Source organism: Labrus bergylta, chromosome 7, assembly GCF_963930695.1.
Source record: "Labrus bergylta chromosome 7, fLabBer1.1, whole genome shotgun sequence".
In the NCBI taxonomy this organism is placed as follows: Eukaryota; Metazoa; Chordata; class Actinopteri; order Labriformes; family Labridae; genus Labrus; species Labrus bergylta.
The window spans coordinates 15,458,449-15,468,831 of NC_089201.1; the positions used below are offsets into that span (position 1 = coordinate 15,458,449).

Consider the following 10,383-nt stretch of genomic DNA (forward strand, 5'->3'; position numbering starts at 1 on the left):
CCAGTTCACCTCCTGCGTGCTGCCAAGGTGCCCTGGAGCAAGGCTGCATACTCCCAACAGCTTGAGTCAGGATGTGTCCTGATAGGTTTGTGCCTCCAGGCCTAACCCTACAGTATGTCTGTGTTGTAGCATGTCGCACTATACCACATTGAACAGTTGCACTTTCCCCTCGGGATTATTAGAATTAAATAAGAAAATCTTCAGGACAGCCTACCCCTGACATTTTCCACAGTTGCTCTCTCTCATGCCTCTAACAGTGAGATATTTTGACCGTAGGACTGGAGGCAGGAGGCAGGAGATGACGTAGAAAGGATGCCTCAGACGTCACAGTTTAATTTTTAACACCATGTCCAAGATGGCAGAAGAAGCCACAGAGTCCAGCACTATGAGGACAGTTTTTTGCCTTAATATCAATACTACATTAGGACATATCCACTGTACCAACGAATACAGATTCAAACTTCGTCACCATGCCCCCTCATGCCCCGGATGGCTTGAGTTTGCTTTTGTCCCCTCAGAAATTTGTCTGAAATTGTGTTAAAATGAGTTCTTGTTTTTGTTCAAAGTTCACAATGACTTTGAATCAATTCATTTTGAGCCAAAATATATTTTTTTGTTCTCCAGTTCTGAAGAAGTTTCCTCAACTTTTCTGTATCACGTTCTCAAGAAGGAGACTGACAAATGACGGACAACCTGAAAACAGAAATGTCTTCAGGCACATCTTACCAGAGAGGAAAACCAAAAAGAGACTTCATTCTCGAAGAATTTCAGTGGGATGACTTTCTTTCTCAGTAGTTGTGTTAAACAGCTGATCCAGCTGAAGAAATAAAGTTGGTGAAGAACAGCGAGAACGGCTCCCTGTTTTATCACTATGCTGTTTTTCCATCCACCTTTTTATGGCTGTCCTCAACGTGCTCATTAAAGACATTTCTACGCTCGTGGGTGTTGGAAAAAGTTTGTGCATCGACAAAAAATAACGCACAACAAAATGCAGAGGAAGCAGACCTGGGAAATATTTCATTATGTAAATGAAGATTCAACGAGAAAAGAAAGCCTCAGACCTGTGTCGAGTAAAGAGGAGAGTGTTTCCTTCATCACATTCAAACCTGAAACAAACACAAACGGAGTATTTCCCTCCTTTGTTCAATTTTTTTTTGTTATTTACTGAAGATTTTTTTTACATCATCCCGCAGTCTCAGTAGCTGTCCTCGTTTTCTACAACCGTCTACTGACATCTGACTGGAGAAATAGCGCATCCTACTGTTTAGCAGGGGGAAAATAAAGGCTAATATAATAAAAGGACTTGAGCCTGTAAAACACCTTTCTTGTCTTCTGACTACTCAAAGTGCACCTACACATTCACAAACTGAGGGCAGAGGTTTCAAGTGTCCACCATAAGGACACATAGGTCATGCAGCTGGAGGAGCTGGGGATTGAACCCCCAACCTTCCAATTAAGAAACGCCTGACTCTACCAACTGAGCCACAGCTGCCCCTAACTTCTAACACAACAGTAGCAAATTATAACATGTATAAATGCTATCATTACATTTGGTGAAACTAGTGCTGCTTGGTGCCTTGTTAGTGTGTACATTTCCTATTATTCATTCTTGACACAATAATTTTAATACCTCGTGTTAAAACAATACTATCTCTTAATTTAATATCAAAAACCACTGAAGTTTAAAAAACCAAAAGGAAAAGACGTGCGTTGGAGAGGAATGGATCCATCGAGAAATTTCAGCTCTTCAATGTCTAAATTTGCACAAATACGTTGGCAAAATTTCCGTACTAAAACATTTCCAATGTGTGTGTGCAGTTTAGACAGTTTAGACTGCAGGTCAGGAGTTTTCCTGCATTTTTCAATAATTGAAAACAAGAGATTCCTAAATATTGGATACCTAGGACTTTTATTTGTGTCCCTGTGGAATCAAACCAGGTTTATTCTGGCATCATCTTAATAAAGATCATTCTCAACTAATAAGGCTGCTTGTGATGTTGTTTCTGATCTCTTTGTCATATTATTCAGGAATCATAGTTATTCACTTGAGTTGTTTTTTGTGCTTTAGCCTTTTGTTGTAAAATGGAAATATGTAAGATTAGGAGTGTTTGTTGTTTGAAAATAAATTGACTGCAGGTTTTAGGTTAGACTTTTAGAATCATTCTACAGAAACGTCAATTTTTTCTGTCCCAAGGCCAAAATATTTCACTTAAAAAAACCTTAGTTACCGTTTTTTATACTTCTACAAAAACAATTTGTTATTTGTACAACCTTTCCTGAGCTAATAATTTGTCCATATTTCTTTCTTAACCAGTTTTGTAAATTCCAAACGCCAAATAAGTACCTGTCCCCAGAGTCATGTAACGAGGACAGGGGCAGTAAATTTTGAGGTCAAAATATGTTTTTTTTTGGTCTGCCATTGAACACAAGTATGTAAACATGACAATCAGATATGTAATGTTAATGACATTTACCTTCAGGTATGCTTTTAATCTTTAATAAAAATATATGATTTAGTAGAAACTTGCAATTCATTTGTGAATTAAATAGAATAAACTTGAGTTTGAAAATGAGGACTGTCTGCAGAAAGAGAGAGAGAGAGAGAGAGAGAGAGAGAGAGAGAGACGCAATGCTTCCTCTCTCATGATCTGTCTCTCTGGATCCTTCCATTAAAAAAATCAGTGGTCCCACACTGGAGCTCAGTCCGCCTTCTGTGCGCCCCATCTCGGACATAAAGCCCGGTCTGGCCTCCGTTGTGAACCCCCATCCGGTTTAAGTTATTTATCTGTTCTCTCTCGCCCCCCCCCCCCCCCTCCACACACACACACACACACACACACACACACACACACACACACACACACACACACACACACAGGAAGACCGGTGCGCAAATCAGGCACAAGTGCGCGCACATGTTGATTTTAACGGTATCTGTCCACAGGTCAGCACATCAACAATCATTAAAGGGGATTATTTAATCGATTTTAAAATCTTTTCTATGACCTGTAGAGGCGTTTTACGCTCATTTTTGACCTTACGCACACTCATAAGTAAATGCATTCGGACAGACTTAGCCTACCTTCTCGGAGGACTTGGCGGTGGAGGAGCAGCAGGAGCAGGAAGCAGACCGCAGCTGCAGTCAGAGCCCAGGCCAGCCGGAGGAGCTGCATGAGGGAGATCCACGAGCAGCACGAGGAGCCAAAAAAAAAAAGTCCAGAGAGTGATTATCCGCAGGCTGGAGCCCCCTCACTGCGCAACATCCATCCCGAGCCGAGTCAGAGGAGGACGGAGCCGAGACACGGGAGGCATCCCGGAGGATATGAAACCACGCACGCGCCTGGGGTGACAAATCCTGAACGAAGACGCCTTGAAACAGCAGAGAGGTTTTAGTTTTCCCTCTCCGGACTCTCCGGGTGTTTTTCTTCGCCTCGCTCCCCGGCGCGTCACGGGGCGCAGCGGCAGCCGGCAGCAGCAGATTCCCGGGATGACCCCCACAACAACATGTTCATGAACACACGAAACCTGCTCCTGATAACAAGTTGTCCAGTTTCAGCCTCTAACTTCAAGCTCTCAGCGCGCAAGATCCATCAGGACTGAATTCGTCCGCTGGTACGAGTAAATCCCTCCACAAGTGGAAACACCGACACCGAGCCCGGCTGGAGCAGTTCAGCGGGCATGTTGAACGTTTCCCAGCCGGGTGTGTGGCCCCGCGGACCGGAGAGGCGAGGAGGAGGAGGAGGAGGAGGAGGAGAGGGAGGAGGAAGAGGTGCAGCTGCTGCCTCTGGGTCTGAAGATGCGCTGGGATCTGCACCGATTCTCTCTCTCTCTCTCTCTCTCTCTCTCTCTCTCTCTCTCAGCACGAACTGACGTCACACCGGTTACAATAATGTGTATCAAATCCATCCACATGCTGTGACACACTGGGACCTGTGAGGTACAACACGGTGGAAAAGTGGCACCAAGGGGCCAAGAAAAGTGTGTGTGTGTGTGTGTGTGTGTGTGTGTGTGTGTGTGTGTGTGTGTGTGTCATAGTGACTGTCTACAATGAGTGAGAAGCTCGAGTCCCGCTGGCTGTGTTGTTGTCAGAGCCGTGTTTACATGGACGGGACGGCCGGCTCCTTCCTTTGTGTATAAAAGCTGTTTTAGTCAAGAACTAGAGAGAACAAGAACATACTCACTAATTATTTGGAGTGTTTTTGAATCTCGGTCATTCTGTGTCAATTTTTTTGCAATGTGAAGCTTCGAGCTAACTAAAGAGCGCTAACATTAGCATGCTAACACAACAATGCAGGACACAGGTGATTGCAGCTCGAGCAAAGAACAATTTTGCGCTTCATGGTGTTTAATTATGATGCGTTCTAATTCATAACTCCCGTGTGAACGCGAGTAGAGAGGGCTTGGAGGTGTGTCTCTGGAGGAGAGAGGAGGCTGGATCAAATTCTTCCTTTAATGTACTTTAACTCACTTCAGTGTGGTGTCACTGAAATTAAAGATCTGAATACTCTCTCCTCTACTTGTCTTTGCAGGTTTTTTATCATGCAGTCTGTTTACCAAACAGCTTTTAGTCACATTTATGAACTAATCCTTCCAGCGTCTCGCCTCCTGCTGTTTCTTACATTATGAAGATCAGCTCGTCTGTTTCTAAACCTTGAGTGTTTTGTCGGGTGAAATCCTCCCGTATGATGATGAAGATGTTTCTGTAAACAGTCTGTTCTCGTGTCGGAGGGAAACTCTAGATTCTCTCTCAGTTGTTGGCGAGCGGCCCTGACAACATGAATTATTACAGAAATCTACCAGCCAACGACTATTTTTATGTTCTCCCTGAACTCCGACGTGATTGTTAAACAACTCCACAATCTGCTGCTCTTTACGTTCTGATCTAATTACTGTGACTGTGTGTGTGTGTGTGTTTGTGTGTGTGTTTATTACTATAAAGAAATAAATTATTCAGAGCATCTATAGAAACTGAGGCTGTAATGATTCAAACATCACTGTGACACACTTTGAATCTCACGTTTTCACTTCATTATGTTCCGTATCCCACGGTGCATGTTGAGATAAAAATATTTAGCTGGGCTGAGCAGGGAATCCAGTGTAAAGTTTCAAGGATGATGTCGTCTAATTTCTTCAATAACTAGGCCTCAGTATTTAAAAAAGTTAAAACTGGAAACAGTAGCCTGAGAGCAGTGGCGGTTCTAGACCACTTTTACTGAGGGGACCAAACTGGGGCCAGTTGTTTTGTCAGAGGGGAACATTAAACCCAGGTGAAAAATAGACAAAGATGATCGCTTTAAAAAAATTAAAAAAATATATATATTATGCCAAATAATAGCGCACATCATAAAATACTGTGTTTTATATTTGTTTCAGTCACAGTATTTAATACTAGATTGGGAGTCCGGTTGTTGAGTCAAATACTAGGGGGGTTCTTCCTTTTGGAGGGGTGGCCACAGGGGCGACCAAGCTCAGTGTTTCAGGGGCACTGGCCCCTGTTGGCCCCTGCCTAGAACCGCCCATGCCTGAGAGATGCCTTTAAAGATTAAGTGAAGCAGTCGACCAGACTGAAAAAGGATTACACAAATAACACCATCACTTACGGGCTGTATTAAAAATGAAATTACCGTATAATGTGTAATATATCTCACACCTGTTGGGTTCAGGTGAAGGATGAACTGTGTGATCATTAAAGTCAAATCTCTCTGTAGACATTAATTCACCACATCATTTTTCATTTGATGTTCACACAATCTGTTTTTTTTTTTTTTTTTGCAAACATCACATGAAACATGTGGAGCAGCAACATTTGTCCTCCATGCTCGGTGTTTGGAGATGAAAGATGTCGGATGAAGCTGTTGGTTGTTGATGGAGACGTTTGATGATGGCAGCAGCAGCTCCGTGCCCTCACCTCTCCGAATGAATCCGTGCGGCTGATTGATTGTTCGGGCTTCAGAGGCCTCGGGTTACGTCCAAGCTCTTATCAAAGCTCTCAGCAGCTCCCCGTCTGTCAGACAGACTCCATCACCGCTGCCCTCCTTGCTCGGACGGGTATCTGTCTCCGTCAGGGTCGCGCTCCCCGGGCCTCTGGGCGGCAGTGATTATTGCTGATGTTTTCCCTGCCATCGATTAGCTTTCCAAAGCGCCGTCAGTCAGCGGTTGGAGGCGTCGTATGAGAAGAGTCTGGAGAGAGAGAGATCAACACAAACGCTGTCAGGACTCGACTGGTGTGTGTAACAACACAGGAAATGAAAACTGTCCATTTGACAGGAGGGAGAGTCAAGAGGTGAGGAGGACGCTTCAGTCAAAACAGAGACACTTTGAAATGAACACAAACAAACTCTGTCCAATAACCAGCGAAGGTGAAGGGAGTCTTTTCCTTCAGGTTAGTTAAACTCATATTCATGGACACCCACACAGTAAATACTCCAGAGCATCAAACCTGCTTTATTACTTTTTGCCAGCATGGGGCGACTTCACTGGATGCAAAGTTTGAAGGCCTGATTCTCTAATAATGGATTTTTTTTTTTTTTTTTTAAGATTTTTTTTTGGGCTTTTTGTGCCTTTAATGGAGAGATAGGACAGTGGTTAGAGCTGGAAATCAGGAAGAGAGAGAGAGTAGGGAATGACATGCGGGAAAGGAGCCAAAGGCCGGATTCAAACCCGGGCCGCCCGCTTTGAGGACTATAGCCTCCAGACATGGGCCGCGCGCACCAACCAATGCACCACCAGCGCCCTTAATAATGGATTCTTAATATCTCCAATGATCACGCATCATTTGCTTCATCATTAGCACTAGATGCTGTATACGAGAGCCTCGGCCAAATGTTGACCCTCATTGGACACCGTGTAACATGTGTGTCCTTACTCATCACTGTTACCTGTACACTAAATCTGATTGGCCCTCCTTGAAGGTGCGTAGGTATACACATGTTCTGTTTATTGCCGCGTGATCTTGTAGTTCTCCTGTGATCTTGTGAACCTGTGAGTACAGCTGCTCATGGCTGCGCTTAGACTCCACAAACAGACCCATGGGGCAGGTTACATTTAACCCTTTGCATGTGTTTTGTAAATTAAAACTCTTTTCGACTTTTTTTTCACAAGCTTAACGGGCGCCAAAAAGGAAAAGTCCTTTTGTGAATCAGGCCAAGGCTTTATAAAATATGAACGTAATTTCAGTGCGTCACCCATGAGTTTCTGAAGAGGTGTTTTGAGCTCCAATAATGGCGGTCATCGTATCGGAAAGACAGTCTCAGCCTCACTTTGGATCAATCAGTTGTGAAAGATCCATTTTTAAATACACATTTTGCATAAACAGCCAAAATGTGTTTCATAAAAGAAAAGTGTTTACTCTTAAAAATCCTCCTGTGGGGGGCGCTGGTGGTGCAGTGGTTAGTTGTGCCACATGTATGGGGGCTATAGTCCTCCGAGCGGGCGGCCCAGGTTCAAATCCTTTTCCTGCATGTCATTCCCCACTCTCTCTCTCTCTCTCTCTCTCTCTCTTTCTCTCCCTGATTTCTGACTATTGTCCTATGTCTCAAATGAAGGCCCAAAAAGCCTAAAAATACATCTTTAAAAAAAAACTTTCAGGGATGTTTTTTTGTTTATTTAATGTAAATCAGCTCCAGATGTGTTTACACATCCAAACTGTTCCTGATAGTTCAGCAATTTCCAGCTGCTGAGGAAGAAGCAGACAAAAAGCAAAGCAGTCATTCTGATTCTTTAGATCTTAATCTGTAAGTCAACACCGAGTTAAAGTAAGCTCTGTTTGTACATGTTTCTATTATTATGTTTCTATTATTATTTAGTGTATGAGATTTCTTTAGAGTCTCTGTCTCCTCAGTGTCCGTTTGTTTGTTTCTTTAGTGTCTGGTCTTTATTTGTGTTCCTCCAGGAGCTAAATTAAATCAGCAGCAGGGACAGATTCACTCTGACAAACACGGTTTTATTTGCTGATGATCAGAGAGCGTGTTGCAGAGCCAGCTGAGGGACTGTACCTGCTGCTAATGAGAGTCCTTGATTCAACTATTCAAAGCAAAACACAAAGAAACACAGGCATGTTTTCCTCCTCCTCATGCAACAGAGACATCTCCTTTCACACATTTTCCAAAACATTGGCGAACACAATACTGCCATGGTCCGCCCGGGGGCTTCTTATAAAGACTGATATTGTATTTATTTCTCCGGTTATTGTAGCGTCTGGCTTTTGTTGCATGTCATTGCCCTTCTCATCCTGTATCAGCCTGTTTTGATTACGCGTGCGTCTTTCAAATCCATTGAATGTAACCTCTGGCTCCTTTCCCACATGTCATTCCCCACTATCTCTCCACTCTCCTATCTCTTTATCTCTCCAATAAAGGTACAAAAAGCCCAAAAATAAATCAAAAAGAAAAATGAAGTGTTGTAGTACTCGAAATCAGTCTTGGTCTCGACTTTTTGAAGGTCTCATCTCGGAAATTAAAGCATTTTTACTCGGTCTTGTCTTGGCCTCAGACTGGGTGGTATCCAGATTTTAAATCAAGACCGATCAAGACCACCACTGATCAGCTATTTTTCCACTTCATTACTCTGATTAGAAGGGAAAATGCCTCTTTTTAAAAGAACGAATAACTTCAATTTGTGATATTTATAGTCCAGGTCTTGTCTGGTTCTCGCCCTGCCTTGGTCTTGATCTTGACTCGGTCTCAACCCCTATATGTCTTCGTCTTGTCTCGGTCTCTGAGCACTCTGGTCTCGGGTAGGTCTTGGTCTCGGTTGGTAGGATCTTGACTACCACACAGACTTATTTTTGAAGGTTGGAAATAATTACTCTTCTGTCTACAGAGCTGTGAAGCTAGCATGACTTGAACGAGGAGTCAAGGCCATACACATGTGATAACTGAAATATAAAAGTGACTTTGTGATCTAAAGTTGGAGTTTAAACATCTGCAGTACGATCAGCATTCATCGTTGCCTCAGTTTGGATACTAAATCCCACATGAAGCCAGAGTATTGATTATTTCCTCTGAAAGCCTCCTGCCGTCTGACTCCACCTCGTCCATCTTCATCGCGTTTCTCAGTGAAGTTCATCCAGCTGGAAAGCTGCTCGATGGCCTTCAGCTTGTGACACGTAAAGATGACATTTAGTGAAAGCCGACCACTTTCATGTGATGTGGAGGAGCTCAGTGTGTTTCTGACCTTTAGAAACATTGGTCACATGTGAACCCTGTGGTCCAGCTGAGCTCGGATCAGAAACCCAGCAGTTTAGCTCAATACTATTTGGTTTAAAAAAATAAATGCATATGAACATTTTTGTGAACATTCATCTGACATTATTTGTCACCACAGAGCACTGGCTGCATGCTGTCTTTTTTAAACACATGATCAACAGCTTCCCCTACAAATATTTGTACCTCAGTAAAAACCTTTCGTTCAACATAGACCAGGCAGATGTCAAACCAGTGCTGTAACTTTATGTCTGATTCTCTGCTGTCACTTACGAATAAAGGTAAAACGACATACTGAGAGCAAAGCTGTTTTAAAGCTTTGTTAAGATCACCCTTGGACACAACTGCGCATTAAACAAAAATGCTAATAACAATATACTGAATCCCATCTACTTCAAATAAAAAACAAACGTGGCCTCAGATGAAGTCCGAACAAAAGGAAATGGGCCACGTTGAAATACAAACAAAGCTAGAAGCAGCATGTTGCAAACCAGCACAAAAAGTTGATTTCAACATTAATCCCGCCTCTGACGAGTCAAATGATCGCTAATAATAGTGTATAATAAATTTGGCTTGGCACCTAGGACAGCCAATCAGATTTTCATTAACGCTGAAACAGAGGTTTGTAAATGTCAGGGGTGCAAACTCATCAGGGATGAAAAAGGTGACATGGATCCAAACTCCCCAGGGGGGTCCGGGGGCATGCCCCCCCAGGAAGATTTTGTTTTTAAATATCAGCTTTAAATTGTTAATTTACAGAAGATTTTAGCATTCAGACTAAAGAAGCAGTGCAAACAATAAGAAAAACACAATTGCTTGTTGATATCTATATTCTGTTTTAACTTTTTCATAAAGCTTCAGTGAAACATGAAAAACCCGTGCTACCAACCTTCAGTCCCTTTTTATAAATGGGATGAATTTGCAGAACAGGGCATGTTCCACTAAGGGGTGATGTGAAGGGCAGTCACTATGCAAGTAGCTCTCAGGGCAGAGTCTGAGAGAGCATCATAATACAGTCATCAAGTATGACAATATTTTTTTTTCAATATTTTCTCTTCTATCATAAAATATGTAACATTATCAATATATGAACCTGATGTTTTGCTCCTGCTGGTTTTCATTAAGTTTATATTCCCTCTGGTCTACCTTATCACGTGTTGACCAGCTGTCACTTTAATGT

The 10,383-nt window shown here is 42.7% G+C and overlaps 1 protein-coding gene across 1 annotated transcript in view; it reads right to left on the reverse strand.

Annotated features, from left to right (window-relative positions):
- LOC109985972 (chemokine-like protein TAFA-5) overlaps window positions 1-5,648 on the reverse strand; it is a 45,731-nt gene extending 40,083 nt beyond the window's left edge. The window contains exon 1 of the mRNA XM_020636445.3: window positions 3,083-5,648. Coding sequence (XP_020492101.1) covers window positions 3,083-3,173 — 91 coding nt within the window. The 5' untranslated portion in view covers window positions 3,174-5,648. The remainder of the gene's footprint in view (window positions 1-3,082) is intronic.
- Between the last annotated feature and the right edge of the window lie 4,735 nt (window positions 5,649-10,383).